The sequence below is a fragment of the Sturnus vulgaris genome, chromosome 17, assembly GCF_052056855.1.
Source record: "Sturnus vulgaris isolate bStuVul1 chromosome 17, bStuVul1.hap1, whole genome shotgun sequence".
Classification (NCBI taxonomy): domain Eukaryota; kingdom Metazoa; phylum Chordata; class Aves; order Passeriformes; family Sturnidae; genus Sturnus; species Sturnus vulgaris.
The window spans coordinates 1083673-1101626 of record NC_142259.1 but is presented as its reverse complement, the minus strand read 5'-3'; the positions used below and the strand labels follow the sequence as shown (position 1 = coordinate 1101626).

Here is a 17954-nt window from a genome sequence, read left to right as displayed (position 1 = left end):
TGCAGGGAGGGCAGAGCTGGCCAATGGCTGCCTGGGTGTGAGAGCGCTGAGAGGCGGGTAAGCAGAGTTCACTTATCCTGGAGGCAGGAAGGGGTTGGGGCAGGGGAGGAGAGGGGCTCTGCCTGGGACAGTTCTGGGTCACACACAGCTCTGGTGGCAGCTCTCCATGGTCAAGGAACTGAAAGAGGCGTTCCTGCAGCTGCTCAATCTCCATGGGGACCAGCAGGTTGGGATGGGTGTCCCATATTCTGGGGGACGGGGGGCTGGGCTGGGATGGCAGCACTCAGGGAGTCAGCCTGGCTGGGGGCTCTCCACCACAAGGCTGCAGATGCCATGTCCTGGGGAGCTCCCACACACTCTGTGTGATTTGTGTCTTTCCCCCATCCTGCATCCTCAGCCCCTCAGGATGGCTCATCTCTCTTCCCCACGGGGATGGCAAGTGGTGGCTGGTGGCATCGAGGTTTCTGGCAAGGAGTGCCACATCCACAGCAGCTGTGTGGCCAAGATCAGGCACAGGTAAATGCTGAGAAGAATCTGTCCAAAGGAGGGCCCTGGGGAACATGGCTCCACCACAGAACATGGCCAGCCCTGCGGCCAGATTCTGGACACTGCTCCAGGGTGTCCTGCCCTGAGCAGTGCTGGGGCTAGGGGAGATGGCATGGCATGCTGGAGTGTCCCCAGGACATGCCCCAGTTGGGGCAGGATGGACCCCAGGATGCTGGGTGTCCCTGGCAGCCAGGAGAGGCTCTGCCATTGCCTGCTGTGTGCACGAGGGCGTCAGCCAGCAGAAGGTGGAGGAGCTGCTGCTCTATCCAGGCAACCACACTGGATCCTTCCTGATATGGGAGAGCCAGACCAGGCAAGGTGAAAGCCCTCAGACCAACTCCATTACTGTCCCAGTCCTACCCAGTGAAGTGCCAAGGGGTGAAAGGGAGCAATCTTCCCTTGCTCACATCTAGTGGCAATGGCCTTGCCTACAGGGCTGCTTCCTGCTGCTCCCCACTCCCTGCTGAGCCCCTGCCATGGGGCCTAAAAAGAGCAGAGCACCATCAGTTTCCTGCAGCTTTGGGTTTCACAGAAAGTGAAAAGATTCAGCCTGCAAAAAGAAACAGGGCCCCATCACACCAAGGGGATCCTGTGAGGAGAACGTTCCAGGTGCTGCTGTGCAGAAGGCTGGTGACATCAATGCCACCTGATGTCCCAGCCATTCCCTGTCACTTACATTGCTCTGAAGGTGCTCATGGCACGGGGCTGGCACAGGGGTGCTTGCAGCCATAAAGCCCGTGGGAGAAAGGTGATGCCTGCTGCTGCTGTAGGATGGTTGTGAATCTCTCAGTGTGTAAGAGTGCATCAGGCAGCGGGGCTGAGCAGGACAGGGGCTTGGGACAGCCCAGCCAAGTGCCCTTTGCCCAGAGCCTGCCAGGCTGCTGTTTCCTGTCAGTGCCCTGCCTGGGCTCAGTGACTGATTCGCTGCCAGATCCAGCGCTGGACAAGGGATGATTTTACATCGAGCCCAGCTCATCTGGCTCAGCCTGCACTGCTTTGGTGCTCTGGTAATGCCCCACCAGACCCTGGCATCCTGAGCAGTGTGTGGGGAAATATCCCATGCCCTGAAAGGAGGAGGGGGAAAAGGTGGCAGCGGGTCTCCCCCTGCCCAAGTTGTGCCCAGGTTGTTGGGGCAGGGGGTGCACCCTATTGATGCTGTTGTCTCCCTGCCCAGAGCTCAGTGAGGGGCTCTGCTGCCCCCTCATCTAGCCCTGCTCCATGGGAGGACCAAGGGTGGCCCCAGCCTCCACAGTACTCACTTGTAGTCAAGAAGCCATTGTTCCACTGGGACAAGACTGAGGTGGGGGCAGCTGGGACAGGGGCTGGGGCTCCCCCACCTGACCCTGCAGGGGCTGTGGGCTGCCTGTTGCCTGCCCCATTTGCTCTCAAGCATCTCCCTCCTGTTCTTGGAGACCACATTCCCACTGCAGGACTCTCCATCAGCTGGGACCTGAGGGAAGCCATCAGCTCTTACCTGATCTTCTCAGAGACTGACACCTCAAGCCAGACCCCAAAGGAAAGGTGGTGAAGAACAGCTGAGGACAGGGCCCCACTTGGCCACAGCTCTGTGGTGGACACCCATCCCCCAGCTCAACCTTCTCCAGCTTTCAGCCACAGTCACTTGTCACAGTCACATTGGACAGCCAAGACCAAAGCAGGGGCAGGCAGGCAGCGATGCTGGGGGAGGCAGCTGAGGGCCTGTCCTTCCCTCACTGGACACTTGGGACAGGATGCATGAGCACCCTGAGCCTCAGAGCTGCACAGAGAAGGAGCCCTGCCTGCCCCACAGGCTGCAATGGGGCCCCTGACATCTGTACTTCCACAGCAGCAGAGAGAGGATGGGAATGTTCAATAAACCAAATCCTGGCCCAGGTGAAGGAACAGCCCAACCCCATCAGACCTCTCAAGTTCAAGCAAACTGTTTTAGGGGCGTGGGTGTCTGTGCAGGCCTTCGAGCAGCAGCCATGGACTCTCAGAGTGCCCTCACCCCCATAATTCACCGCTCTGCTTGCAGAGACCAGCAGCCAGGGAGGAAACAGCCCCTGACTATGCCCAAAGCAGCTGATTTTAAACCTTTTAACACATGGATTCTAAGTTCCATGAAACAGGATCCTGCTGGACATGCAGCAATAACCATCTGGTAGTGTCTCAATTAAAATGCACCTTGTTCATAGCTGAGGCTTGAACATATTGCGACTTGTCCATGGGGCCGATTTCACTGCTACAAGCTGGGGGAATTTGCTCTTGCCATCACCCTTGGCCCCATCTGGAGTGAGCAGGCAGCCAGCCACGGGCCAATGCTGGTCCTCAACCAACTCTCTTTGGGCAAATTCATGAGCCCAATAGGTTTAAGTGTGTAATTTAACATGCACAACTGCTGTTCTAGGAACAAAGGGGAAAGAAAAAGGTCTATGCCAGGAATACATTATTCAGAGAAGTAGACTGCAAATACTCATGTACAGCCCTGATCCCAGCAACACTGCAGGGCTGAGGGGCCTGAACAGCAGCAGAAAGGCCACAGAGCAGTCTCACTTCTGAGCCTCTGCTTTCAACAGGCCCTAATCAGCAAAGCTGGAGCTTCCTCTGCAGCCAGAGGCAGTGCAGAAGCAATTTTGCTGCCTGACACCACCTCTCTCTTCCTTCCCTCTCTGCACCCTGAGGACAGTGCAGCAAGACTTCCCCCAAACCCAGAAGCTGCAGGTCTCCTGTTTGGACATGCTCCAATCCCTTCCTCATTTTCCTGTCTGATGAGCTCAATCTTGCAACCTACCATCACTTTCTCATTTCCTTTTCCGCCTAGAGTTGTATAGATCTGCTCAGCTCCAGCCTCCAGCCCAGATGGCCTCAGCACAGGACAGGCTGGAGTCTGTCCCAGGCCTTGTCCTGCTGTTGTCATGCTTGGGGCCTCAAGGTAACTCAGAGTTGTTTTGCATCCTTTATTTTTGCTATTGACCCACGTTGTGTGAACCAATGTGGCTCTTGAGTTCCTTCCTCCATCACCAACCTACACCCAGGTTGTTGGATACATTTACACAAAGGACCACAGTCAAGGAACTGCTGCTCTGGCATTTGTAACCTGGACCCAGGTAAAATGTTATTATAAAGGCTGTTCAAATCCTTCCCCATCGCCAGCAGCCTCTGAGCCCTCCATCTTTCCTGTCCCGAAAATCTCCTTGTCTCAGCACACGCTGGCAAAAGTCTTCCCAGGGCACTGCCAGGCCCACTCCCAACCATTCCCAAGGCTGAATGCTGCAGCCTCTGAACACCACAGTCAGGAAGCAGATTTTAACAAGTGGCTGAAGCACAGAATGGGTCCAACAGCTCCCCAGAGTAGCAGTGGTCCACCAGCCACAGGAGAACAGAGCAAGAGTGCTGGCCATGGGGCTACTGTCGCAGACAGTCCAGGACAGGGACACTGAAGGTTCTGAAGGGACAGAACAAGCTCTAGCAAGACCCACAAGTGCTGGGGCTGGGGAGGACCCACCAGCTACCCCACCAGCCAGTGTGGGCAGCTGTGAAGACACAGCAGATCTGCCCCAGTGGTGTTCTGAGTACCAGGACCCTCACAGGGAGAGGAGCTTTCCCAGCTGCTCCCCCGTGTTTGGGGGGGTCTTGCGATTGTGACTCATGGCCACTTTGGGCAGATCAGCCACACCCCGGGCAGCACAGACAGCCCCAAGAGCCATGTTACCACCTCCTCTGGAGTGACAAGGGCTTCCTGTGACAAACACCCCGATTCCTGCTCATAGATCCCTTGAGGTGGATTAGATTAAATACTGAACGATACTGAAATGCTCAATGTGTATAAATACAAGTACATAGGTTTTATTTATGAACAAGTTGGTTGCAAAGGAAAGCAGGTACCTAGCTGTTTTGATTATCTATAGTAATATAACAGTATGAAAGTACTGCAAAATTGTCACCAAAGCTGCAGGAATAAAAGAAACTCTCCAATACCATCTTCCAAGTGTTACAGAATCAGCCATTACTTTATTCCAGACAGGATGTGCAGTAGAAATCTTTCCAGCTCACCTAGTTCTTTGCCAGACTTCTCACACATTTATACATTTAAAACCCAAAGAAATTCTCATTCATTGGTTCTACATTATACAGTTCTCAGTACTCCTTCTCCTACTGGATTCATCTTTGATGCTAATTTGGTCCTCATTCTTTGGTTCTCTTATCAATCTATCTTTCTCCAGACCAGATGACGCCAGCCTAACAAGGGCAGATTTGTTAATGTCCATTTATCTCTATCTTCTTGCTACTCCCAACCTGTAGATGTTGATTTTTGTTGTTGAAGCCCCTCAGGCCTCACCTAGTGAAGTTCAAACCCTGGGTGAATAGTCTTTTGAAGAGAAATCTTAATTCCACCCTCCCCCGCCATCCCCTCTTTCCCCTTTGGCAAAGGCATACATGACTAAAGTTACTTCAAAAATTTTAAAAGTTACATCATTTCCAACAACATGAAACTACAAAAATATCACCCAAGGACACGTATAAGAGAAAAGAGAGAGAAAAAGGAGGGAGGGAGAGAAGGAGGAAGGTAAGAATGTGAAAATCTCACCACCCAGTCGGCCTTTGATGAGTCTTGACTGTTGCAGCTTAGCTGTCCTTTGGTCCAAGTGATCTGTCAGGGTGGGGGTAAAGAAGCCCCTGGGTTAAAGTACACTCAGGCCAGGAATGCCCAGCATTCCCCTCATCTGGAGAGATTTCAGTCTTCTAGTGAAAAGCCTCAGAAATGAGTCTGGGGGCATATTGGGAGACCCTGATGGCTTGACACCGAAGGACATGACAGCTGCCAGAAATACCCCATCAGACCTTCCCCCTGACATGACGCTGCATCCTGCCAAAAGGTTTCTCTGTTACCTCCTCACTCATAACCTATGATTCCAGCAAAGCACCTCGGTGCCTTCACAACTGAGGAATGCTATGAGTCATTAACCCGTGAAGTCCAGTCTCTTACACTTCGAGATGTCTGGACGTTCGACCCAGACAAGACTATGCTCTGCTCCCTCAAACTAATCTTTCCCTGCGGCAGCATTTGCCGGGATCAAAGGGATTTTGAGAAGCTGCAAAGCAGACAGTGTCTCCATCAGCTCAGAGCCTCTGCAAAGGACACGGTGTGCCAGGAGCCCAGATCAGAGCAGCATCCACCCGACCCTCACCCCAAAGGATCCAAGGGCACAGAAACCATCGGTTCAGGGGCCAGTCCTTCTCTGGTGTCCTTTGTTCAAGCTCCATGACTTACTCACCAAGCCACCAGTCTGGAAGCTCAGAAGGTACATACAGCTTCCACTCCCAAGCCCATGCAGCCCCTCAGAATTAGGTATGGAGCATCTGCAAGGCTCCATGGCACCTTCCAGCCTCTCCTTTCAAACACCCCAAGGGCACCCAAGCATCACCAGTAGGAAAACTCCACAGCAGGACAGGATGAATCCCAGTTTTGCTTGTTTGTTCTCAGTTTTTCTGTCTGCTTCTATGTTGCAAAAGGAAAAAAAAAAAGTGGTATTTACTGTTAACCTGTTTCAACAGGACCTCGTTCTGGGTTACTCGCTGCAGGTATTACCCAGACAAGAGCTGTACACAGTTTTTGCCTCCACAAATGTTTCCCAGCTTTGTGCAACCTGAAGGATTAGCTGAACAACTGCAATGGCCTGTAGTGCACCGGAACCCCACTGTAAATCAGAGCAAGGGCCAGCCACAAGCACTCCCACAGCTGGATGGAACACAGGCAGCACCAGTGTGGATGAGCATCACCCACAGGCTGGACCAGGGCCAACAGCACATCCTGCAATTACAGATGATGTTTTGGCCAAATAACAGCGAGAATATGGTGACTCTACCCACATCAAGGCTGACAGCTGGCTGAGAGCTGCCTCCTTCTCTGAGGCTGCATCTACAGAAACCTTCAGATCAGGCAAGCAAATAAATCAGAGGGCACATCAAAACATGACAAGCCACAGCACATATCCCATTGGATTATTTCAAATTCAGACCACAACTTCAGAACCCGATTTTGACATTTAAATCGTCATCAAAGACTTGCATGATGACACTGAGGATCTGCCATCAGTGGCTCAAGTCTCTCCAGGCTTCACAGGACAGCTAAACTTGCTAGGACAAGGGAATAAATCTGCTTTCCTCCCACTGAGGAAAGCGAGAGGGAAGAGATGGAACCTGAAGGTTCCTGCCCCTGCCTTCAGGCACCCTGGGCCAGGTACTCTGCTTCTCCAGCCCTCCCCAGCTCTCTCCTCTCCCAGTGCATTTTCTCTATACAGATTGTTCGACTGCATCCAGAGCTCCTTGTTTCATTCACATCACAGCACGTGTTTCCTCTGCCTTGAGCTGCTGTGGCTGACAGGCTGCTCGTCCAAAGAGAACAAAAATTAGGGTCAGATCACATATGTTAGGTACTAATATATTATATATATTAGGATTTGGGAACAAAATGTATGAGCTCCTCATTAAACAATATCCAACATACTACTAAGGGTATTTACATAACATAAATCTGGAAAACAGTAATTTCCAGACTTTAGCAACAGTTAAGATATATATATATATATAAATACCTGACAAACTACAGCATTTGCATTTCACAACAATGTGAAGGAAAAGCTTCCAGAATTATTTTATTGAGTTATCATTAATTGAAACAAAGACTTTACTAAGACTTAACCAACAAAAACCTATTTTTTATTTATTCCAAACACCAAGATACAGTTTTCAAGTTTTGCAAATATTGCTCCAAAACAAAATTCTATGTACAGACCCTTGGTTCTAATAGTGCATCAACAAACACGTGTGTACCCACAGTGCAATGTTTGCTCAGTTCACCAAGGCTCCACTTTGCATTCACTTACCAGTGATTTAAAGAAACAAAAAAGTGACCTGTCAGTCTGAACAGTTAGTCCAGACTAAAAATAACAATGAGGAAACTTGCAAAAAAGGGACAGAAATGAATCCAGGCAGAGCACAATGAAGAATCTTCCCTGAATGCGAGAAGTACTACTCTATTTTAAATAAATATTTTCAGTCTTTATCTGCAAGGGCTTCCCCAGCACTACTGAAGGGATGCAAGTCTCCAGGATCTGCAACTTGATCTACCCATGGGAACTGCCTTTTCTTCCAGACCTCCAGTACTGCCCTGAGCAAAAATAAACTGACAAGTGAAAACACACAACGAACACACAAAAAGCCATTGCTTGAGAAGAAACCCCCCTTTGGAGCAAGAAGCCTGCTCAGGAACTGAGTGCCTGACTGCCCTCAAATGGGAGCACAACCAAGTGTATCCTGCTTTACAGCTGTAACCAGGGAACACCTTTTCTGGTCCATTGCACCTGAACATCACCAGCTGCCTGGGAGGCTCCTCTGATGGCTGTTCTGGCTGTCTGGTCACCACCTCCTCCTCTAGAGCTACACAAGCTCAGGTACCTGACAGGAATAAGCCAAGGTATGAGCACTGGCTTTAGAGAGCCAAGTGATCCTTAAAATGCATGTAAGCTTTCTTCCAACCGTATTACAGAAAAGCAGGTTTGTTTTTCTGCTGTATGTGCACTATATTCATTGTATACCAACTTAGTACTATAAACCTGTGAGACAAATTATTCCCTGAACTGAATCTTGGCATAAAAGTCTTAGTTACTACCTAGAGCAGCCTAATTCTTTTGTTTTCTGAAGGAAATAAAATATTCACCAGGTAGAAAGTGTAACTCCTACAATAATATTGGATATTTCAAGTTTTCATTATTCTTTGCAGAATAAACACATTACAGATATATATTCCAAATTAATAATTTGAACAGGTGTGGGCTTTTCCATTAAAACTCTATTTGAATGTTACCCTTTGGTAGTACTACTGCACACAATAAAATAAGGGTAACAAATCCAGCTTTTTAAGGACACCCTCTCACTGCAAAACCAGCTCACTATGTTCCACAGGGAACTGAACTCAGCAATGTCTATGAAGGAAAACTAAAGTTGCAGGAGTGGTAATCTGCAGCTGAAAGAACCTCTCAGACGCTCACAACGTTCCAAAGGTTCTGTATAACATGACTGAACATCAGCAGCCTTGTTACCTTACAGTGACAAAGTAAATACAAACCAAAAATTAAAACTTAAGGTATGAAAAGGGACTTCGTGAACACAGACCATTTAAGATAATAACCCACTCACTGTCTGCAAGGACAGCACCTCATGCATAAATCTTGAGGCTTTATTTACACAAAAACTGATTCCCAAAACCACACATTCATAGCAAGTCTTTACAGTGAACACATCCATAGTATTGGAAAAAAAAAAAATCTACATTTCCAAATATAACCGGAATGGCAATTATTAACAAATGGTAGAAAATACATCGCGTCCATGACAGACCACGCTGCAGCCTGAACTCAGAGCATGGCTCCAGTCCTTTCCCAGTCCTCTTCCATACTCCTGCAACGAGGGATCCCACAGCAACTGCTGCAGGAGGCACAGGAGGGCCGGATGGAAGAGCTCAAGAATGCACACAAACACCACGTTCATGGGCTTCCTCAGTACCAAGTCATGTGACAGTGACACGATAAATATGGAAATCAATCATTTATTCTGAAAATAAGTGCAATCCACCTGTAACCTCCTGCAACATTATTTACTGTAACAGAAGTGTAGGTCAGGCCACTGTTACTTGAAATCCGCCACATAACACTTTTATAGTCAAGAGCTGGACATTCATACTTACTAAGTCTGAAACTGTTATAACATCTCCTAATGATTAAATACTGAGTGCTAGTATGCATAAACCAGAAGAAATAAAACATGACATGAGTCACTTAAACTATGCAAAGTTATTTACAACCCCTGTCAACCAAACTTTTTTTGGCTCTTAGAACTCTGTTCTTCAATGGCACAATTTTTAGTCAATTTAACGATGAAAAAGTCTACTGTTTTGATGAGCAACTTGTAAGGAGTGAAAATTTGAGTGTAACTTATCAACCCACAGGCAACCTCTGGAGACAAGAGTATGACCTTTTCCACAGCATTATAATCATCTAATAGACCTGAAATAACCTTTTTGCTCTTTGAACAACATTTCTTCACAAGTCTCTGAAGTCAATTTGCATCCCATGCAACCAGCATGCGTTTCTTTTACAGATTCAGAGCTGCTCCCATCAGACACTCCAGCTTTGCAGGCACTCACGGCCAGGGGGTCCAGCCTCACGTGGAGCAGCACAGAGCAATCTGCTGCACCTTGCCCAAGTCTGTTATCAGCTGCTTTATGCAGTGTTTGAGCTGGGGGAGTCGAGCCAGTGGTTCTGGGGGTTGCAGCTCTCCTGTGTAATCCAGCCAACTCTCCAGAACTGAAAAGAAAACAAAAGCTGTCACTACTGCAGTGCTTGGCAAACAGCTCATCTGAAGTCACAAAACAAGAATTCTTTAAATCTTTTGTAAATCTTGAGAAAGCAGTGGGCAATATTTTTAACACTGTTATTTGAGAAATCATAAAACCGAACACCAATCTTGGCAAGTAACTTTTGATACACAGCCAAGTAATTCACATAGGGATGTGGGGAGAAGCCACTGCTCCTAGGAAAAAGCAGGAAAGGAAAACTCTAGACCAGACACTGTGAAGTCTCATGCTAAATTTCCTCTGATCTGTGTCAATTCCAGGACAAGGACACTGTGGTACACGGAGTTTATGCTATCAAGGATGGGACTCTCATAATGAAAGAAATCTGTCATCAATACAGAACACAACTGACTGTGACAGAACTGGGTGACAGAAAATGGGGATGAAGATCAAAAGCACAAACCACCAGAGTGCTGCATAAGAAAAATTAACTCCTGCTTCAAAAAGCTTCTCAGTGGGAAACAAGAAATCCCACTGAGCAGAAGACAAGCCAAGTGACAATGTAACACACCCACAAGGAAGGTGGTCAGGTTGGACTGTGATGAGTTCTGGGGATGTTGACAGTATTGCAGATGGAGACTGAAACCTTGAACACAGAACAAATACCTTTACCACGAGCAGCCACTGCCAGCAACCAGAGCAACAGGTGAATTTTACCCATGGGCAGCACCTGCTGCAGAACCAGCAGCATTCACTCACTACTGATACATCCTGCCTTGGAGTAAGTAAGTTCTGCTCAATGCAGCAACACACTGCACAGACCTCTGCTCATTAGCAGGTACAAAAAGTCCAACTTTTGGGAACCAGAGCTTCTTTAGGCAGAACAGCCCTGACTGATCTCCACTACCTGAAATAGCCCTTTAGTTGTCCAACTTTTCAGTACCTCACTTACAAAGAGAGGGCTCTTATTTCGGCAGAAGTTGGATTCCCCTGCAAGTAAAGCTGCTGTTGTAACCACTACACAACCAATGATCAGACTTAACAATATAAAGAACTATCCTGAATAATTTAATGCAACACGAAGAGTTTATAAGTTTTCCATTACTATGAAATTCTTAAAAGACATTTAAGTGAAGAATTTGGAAGACACGAGGAAGGATAAGAGCCCTGTGCACTGAAGAAGCCACCCAGAATGGGCTAACATAGCCAGCAAGGCCCTGAAGAACAGAGAAATGCAGACACACAGAATAGTTTTGGAAAATGACAAAAACCTAAACCCAAAACGACATAAAGATGTTCCAGTACAACATCTGATGCAACTATTTAGAGATGCTCTAACTAGAATTTGTTCTGTGAGATTCTGCTCTTTGTTTTAAAATCCACCCCCACATCAGCAGCATGTCTATTTTCTATTAGGAAATGTGATGATGAAACATTCATGTCTTTGTAGGTCTGAAGAAGTAAAATTCTGGTTACCATGTTTTGAACAGGTACTTCAGTTAAAAAAGGCTATTTTTTCAACTAGAATAACACTACTTACCATCTAGCTCCTTCTCAATGAAATCCATTCTATGTATGACTTCATCTTGCAGAGATTCCACGTGAGCTAAAAGATTGAGCTGCCACTGCAGCTGCGAGTTCACAACTCCTTCTTTGTCTTTTTCCAGCAATTTCATTTCAATAGCTTCCTCTGGAGAGACTTTCTTAGAGACAGACTCTCTCACCTAGCAGAAATACATACATTAAGTATTTGTTACAGTGAAACAGAACTGGGGAGCTGAACTGCCTGAGTCCTCCCAGACCCCCCTAACTGCCAGTGAGTGAGAGAGACCCAGACCATATACACAGACTAAACTACCTTGGGCAAGAAGATCTAAATATAAACATATTTTTATAGGTATTTTGCTAAAAACTATTTGTACATCACAAGCATCTCCTTTTCTGAAGGTAACAAATGTGCAGTTTGCTACACTTTTCATCTGGAAGATCCTGCACCGAATCTGTGCATCGCAGGGAATGCTGAAGCTGTTTTTCACCTGACAATAAACAACTAAAGAGCAAACAATTCAGGAGTGAAAAGGGATTTTTCTTTAAAGAATCGAATCTAAATTCCACTAAAACTTTCATTGAACCATCTCCAAACATGCATTATCACTCCTTACAAAACTTGACTACAACGTCAGTGGTCATTCTGCTCCCCTACTTTTCTCATCCTTCTGCTGAATTATGAGCCTTTAGAAAATGGCTCTTTTAGACTGAAGAACTGAAGTATTTGTCTTTCCAGGAAACATAACACAATCTCAGAAGACTGACAGAGTCAAGACATATATGGATGAAATAAGAGCTATCTTAAGCTTTAATCTAAAAAAAGGGAGCTCAGTATTTCATGGAATCATAAAAATGTGTAATAGTTTGGGTTGGAAGAGACCTTTAAAGGTCATCTAGTTCCAACACCTGCCTTGGCCACCTTCCACTATCCCAGGTTGTTCCAAGCCCCATCCAGCCTGGCCTTGGACACTCCCAGGGATCCAGGGGCAGTCACAGCTTCTCTGGGCACCCTGTGCCAGGGCCTCAGCACCCTCACAGAGAACAATTCCCTCCCAATATCCCATCTAAGATTTAGACTCTTTCATTTTAAGGCCATTCCCCCTTGTCCTGTCCCTCCATGCCTTGTCCCCAGTCCCTCTCCAGCTCTCCTGGAGCCCCTTTCAGCCCTGGAAGGGGCTCTGAGCTCTCCCTGGAGCCTTCTCTCCTCCAGGTGAGCATCCCCAGCTCTCCCAGCCTGGCTCCAGAGCAGAAGGACTTCACTAATTTCCTAGAGGGTTTTCAACATTTCTCACCCCACATTTCATAGGAATTGGTACTAACTAATAGAAGCAAAATTTTTGTACTAGGGAACAGAAGGCTGACAGAGCTAACAAGCACTGAAAAGCTAACCCTGAAGTGCTCCAGTAGGAAGACACACCACTGGTGATCAGTCCATGGTGATCAGTCTTAAAAAATCGCTTCAGGCTGACATTTTTTTTTTTTCCATCTTGAAATGCTGCCTGAAGAATCTAAAATTAATTTAACTCTTAGAAGGAACATGGAAACAAGATGGGAATAATTAGAAGCTGGCCTACCAGTGTATTTGGTAGTATCATACATGCTTGGCCTGTCCTCTTTGCTAGTGTTTATTTTTCATTTAATACACAAAAATAAGCAGCAATGAACTACCAGTGGTTCACACTTTTCAAACGATTTGAGGTCCAGAAGTCAACCTAGATTTTTTAATTACAACGTTAAATGAAGGAGTTGATCGCATTTATCATTTTAATTGCTTCCAGCAACTTAAATTTAACAGTCTAACAAAAAAAACCCCAAAAACCAAAACAAAAAACCCCACACAAACGAAACAAAAAGTATTACAAAAGGCTGAAGTTTGCAGGTTGCCAGGCAAACACATGCTCTTTGCCAGAGAGGGCTATTTTAATAAAAATACCTTGGAGTAATTGTGTTTGGATTCATTTTCCATCTTGCATATTTCTTGGTCCAGATTCCAGCTAAACCTCTCTGAGAGGGTATCATCCCCATTTTCCCTTATTCTGTTTACTCCATCATCCATGGCTGAACCTCTTGTTTCCACAACCAGCCTCTGCTCTATGGCAGGGTAGTAGGCCCGAGGTTTCTGGTAACAGTGTTCACTTGTAATGTAAGATTCCTCCACAGAAGGAATTGTTGAGGGTTTCTCAACTGTCCCATTCCAAGTTCTGTAACTTGCTGTCTCCTCTTTGCAACAGTTTTCCTCAAAGTGAATGATATGTTTCGTATGGATTTTTTCGTCCACTGTGATGTGCTTCCACGGATGACACCAAAGCTTTAAGTCAGGATGTTCTTTATTTCTGTTCAACATAAAAAATAAACCACCCAATTTAAATGCCAAAGTGACTAAGCAAACCCTCCTCTTATGTAAAGAAATTAAGTAAGAATAAATGAAGCCAAAAAAGGCCAAGTGTTTGAATTAAGAAAAAACTTGAAGAATAAGTTATAAATAGACACATACAACTTCTCACTAACGCTGGTCCTTCACAGAACATTTTGCTTCAATATTTGCAATTTACTAATAGCAAAGTTAATTTTAATTGGGATATTTTTAGTAAGGTATAGTACACCTACATTATAGTGGTGTTTCATAGACCCCAAAGGTCCCTTCATCTGCTCTTAGAGAAATTATTTTTTAAATTGTCTTCAAATTGACTAATAGATTATTTATTCCAGCAGAAGGGGCTACTACAGATATCAGATTATTACAAATATAACAAACAAAAGATTCAGAGTGAGCGTTGTAACCCATGCTCTTCCTTGTATCAGGCATCAGAACAGCAGTAAAAGGAGAGCAAAGCAGAATACTCTGCTATCTTCAAAGGGCTGGCAGCTCATCTGCTACAGGCTGCAGGAACACAGCAGAGCAAATCCTGACTCTAAAGCACCTGCACTGGGCTGAACAGAGAGGGGAGGCTGCCCTCAAGCACCCCTCTCTCTCTGCTTCCTTGCAAAGGTGGATGGACTTGGTTCCATTCAGCTGATCCAGCTATTCCAGCTGTTCACCAAACCACTCTACAAAACATGACCACTTGACTTCAGCAGTAACTGCTTTCTAACCCATCCTGCAGCAGCTCAGGTTTCTTCAATGTCTCCCAGAGGAAACCAGAGTGAGTACAGCTGCCAAGGATATGCTCAGACTTCTATTTCATAGGAGGACCTTTGCCTCCAGTGCTGGCATAGTGAGGATATATCTCCCTGGCGAACCATCCTGAAGGCATGCCTGAAAAAGTGAAAGCCAGGTGTTCATTTACCAAAGCTTTCTGCTCGAGCTCCACTCATCTGCTACATCTAAAGAAACTATATTTTGCTCAGAACAGAGAAAGGGATAATTTTACAAAAGCCAGAAAATTTTTCTGAAAAATTATGCACCAGTTACCTAAGGGTCAAAATTAAAATGCTAATACTTGAATAACCTTTTAGCTCCTGCCTGCTGAAGGTTCACCCTCCCATGGCACTGCCAGGGTCACCTTGGGTCCTTTGCCACCTCCTTGAAACACTGAGCAACACTCTCCTAAATCATTTCAGGCACTTGTGAAATTATCTTCTCTCTGTTGATCTGCATCAACAATATTCTAATTCAGCAATTTTTCAAATTCCTTCTGATTGATACCATGATAAAGAAAACAGTAGCTGAAACTTTTAATCAGATGATCTAAACAGGACTGCGCCTCACCTTTAATTAAGCCAGGCCATGACACTGACTTCAGCACGGGAGAGAAAAGGAGCAAAACCTGTAGCAACCATCACATACATGGCCAGTGCTCCTACCTCAGTACTATGTAAATCTCAATTCACAACTGGAAAGCCTGAAACTCAAGTGTCACTCTTAAACAAGAGGCCCAAGAAGTGGCCTTACAATGTTTATGTTTCAGTCTCCAAAAATGAAAGAGATTACTTACAGATCTAACTAAAGGATCCCATAATGGAAAAGTAAAACCCTATGTTAAAATGGCTATTCTCTTGCTCTCTAGCATTATTCCATGTCAGTGGACCTCCTGCATCACACCACAGATTAGGGGAAAGGGTCTAAAGAATGCCAAAATCACTTTTTTTTTTCCAAATAGCTGCTGCTGTGCAATTTATCAACTAATAAATTACAATTATGGAATTCAATAAATTTAAAGCTGCTGGATTTGAGTTAAACATGTTTTTTTCAGTCATCAGAACCCAAAGACGACTTTAAATAGGAAAATACACAGAAAAGTTGACTTGATAGATAAAACCCTTTTATATAAATAATTGTGTTATTTTCTGTACATATAGCTGAAATGACCTTTGTTCAGAAATGAAGTGCTGCAGGTTGCTGAGGGTGCAACCACTCTCCCACTGCGGCAGAACAACATACTGTACCAAACAAAAAGATCTGATTCCTCTCGGACAAGCTATGGCCAGATTTTCTGGAATGGAGAAAGTAAGTGCTGCAAGAATGGTGCCATGGGTTATAAGTCTATCCTGTTCTTACTTAAAATCAATTTGGGTGATTAAGGAAAAGCTATCATTAGTAGTTTTATTCGTTTAACCCTTTCTATATACATTGTCCGTTTACAGTCAACCCACTTAAACAGTTTTCAAGCAGCCAAGTCCTTTCCCAAGATCACATTAGCAATTCAAACTATGTTATAAATCCAGGGAGCACAAATGCAAGCCTGAATTTCTGGTTGTTTTTATACTTGTAGTCTAATTCCCGAGGAGAAACATGCCAGCTGGTTCTTAAATACTGCTTACTGTAATATGCTCATCTTCAGCTGCAGCCCGTGCAGGACTTCGATCACTCGCTGTACATCACCAAGCAGCTGGTGAGTGGCCACTATCTTCTTGGCATTCTGGTGGGAATAATTTTCTTCCAAAAATGCTAAGCCATGCATGTGGCCATTACTTAACCACTCCTTTTCATACCAGTACTTTAAGCTGGACCTCTGACCTAAAGTGACAGTAATGAGTGAGTTAAAACGAAATGTTGACATTTCTGGTAGTAATTCTGATTATCTCCAGGTACTGCAACAGCTTATTTGTTCTTATCAACAGAACCAATGAAGATCCTCTAATAGCAGACATAACCCTGAAGAAATGAAGAACTTGTAAAGCATGATGCCAAAAATCTCTGCCCAACTGTAAGCATTCAGACCCCAACCTCCACCAAAGGACAATCCACAGCAGGCAGTTACACACATGAGGCTGAGAAAAGTGCGTTTTTAGCAAGATACCACACTGTCTAGTCTAACCATGGTTATGACAGAAGTTACAGTCTGAATGCAGCTCTCTGCAGACAGAAAAATGCAGAAACAGGCAATCAGCTTCCCAGTGGTCTTGCTTTTAACAGCACGTATTCGTACAGTTGTGCAAAAACACATTTTGAAGGAATCAAGGATGAGGTTCTGATAGAAAACTTGCCTAAGACAAGCTACTAATAATGATAATTCTATCCTAAGAGATATCAGTATCATCTCTAGATACCGAATATCAACAACAGCTGAAATGAAATGGTGTTGAGTGTGATTAATGCATCAATAGAAGTAACTTAAACTGCCAAACAAATGGTATTACAAGGAAGAGGCTTGTTAAATTGCAAACCCACACAAAAATCCTTCATGCTAAATACCTAACAAAAGCTCCCCCACAGCCTGTAAAATGTACAGTTACCAGAGGTGTTCTCAGGAGACAGCACAGCACCCAGAGAAACAACTGCACCAGCCACTGCCTGTGTACAGCCCAGGCAGAAGCCCACACAACCAGAGATAAAACTGGAGCACAGACTGAAAACCATAATTGCAAAATAGGTGTCCAATACAAGCAGGTTAATGTTGACTAGAGGAGAAGCTTAAAAGAAAAAAAGGGAGTTACTAGACATCAGAGTAAGAATGAGGCTGGCACTACACAGCAATCCACGGCTATTAGGTGGCATCAGAAATCATGACGGTAAAAAATAATTTCAAAAGCTGTACCAGCTCAACCTTCCAGGCAGATACACTGTATCAAGCAGGAAGGCAAGCAAAATGTTCAGTATGGTCAGAACCACACTGGAGACACTCCTAGCCACCTGCATTAGCCCTCCCTCATTCATTTCTGCATTAGAGAGCCGACATCTGTGACAGAAAGTAGAATTCAGTCCACAAGAATAAAGTAGTGACTTTGAGAACTTCATGATCACCTGAACAAATGAGATGACGTGCACCCTGAGATAAAAAGTGCTCCCTTTTGAAGTACATAATCTTAAGAGGAGACACTAGACTATATCCACATATATTATACATATATTATGTATTGTGCTACATAATCATCATAATCATGTTTAAGCAAGGGTAAATGTTAACAAGTCTCTTAAAAATCCCACCTGACTCAAAAAGACCTGAGTAAAATAGCAGTTAGTACAGTTTTTAGACAAAATTACATTAAACTTGCTTTTATTTCTAATAGAATGAGTGGTGCTGTTACAAGTCCCAGCAGTTTAGACTGGGGAAAGCTCCTAAGTAAGTGTTTGCTGAATAGCCAT

At 45.1% G+C, this 17954-nt stretch overlaps 1 protein-coding gene across 13 annotated transcripts in view; it reads right to left on the bottom strand.

Moving 5' to 3' along the window:
- Positions 1-7223: 7223 nt before the first annotated feature.
- The window catches only part of PHF20 (PHD finger protein 20), a 70960-nt gene continuing 60229 nt past the window's right edge, over positions 7224-17954 (bottom strand). For all 13 annotated transcript variants that reach the window (XM_014886216.2, XM_088174973.1, XM_088174980.1 and 10 more), the window contains 4 exons: positions 16190-16385; positions 13362-13761; positions 11421-11604; positions 7224-9890 (listed from right to left, as the gene is read on the bottom strand). In XM_014886216.2, the coding sequence (XP_014741702.1) occupies positions 9748-9890; positions 11421-11604; positions 13362-13761; positions 16190-16385 (923 nt within the window). In that variant the 3' untranslated portion in view covers positions 7224-9747. The remainder of the gene's footprint in view (positions 9891-11420; positions 11605-13361; positions 13762-16189; positions 16386-17954) is intronic.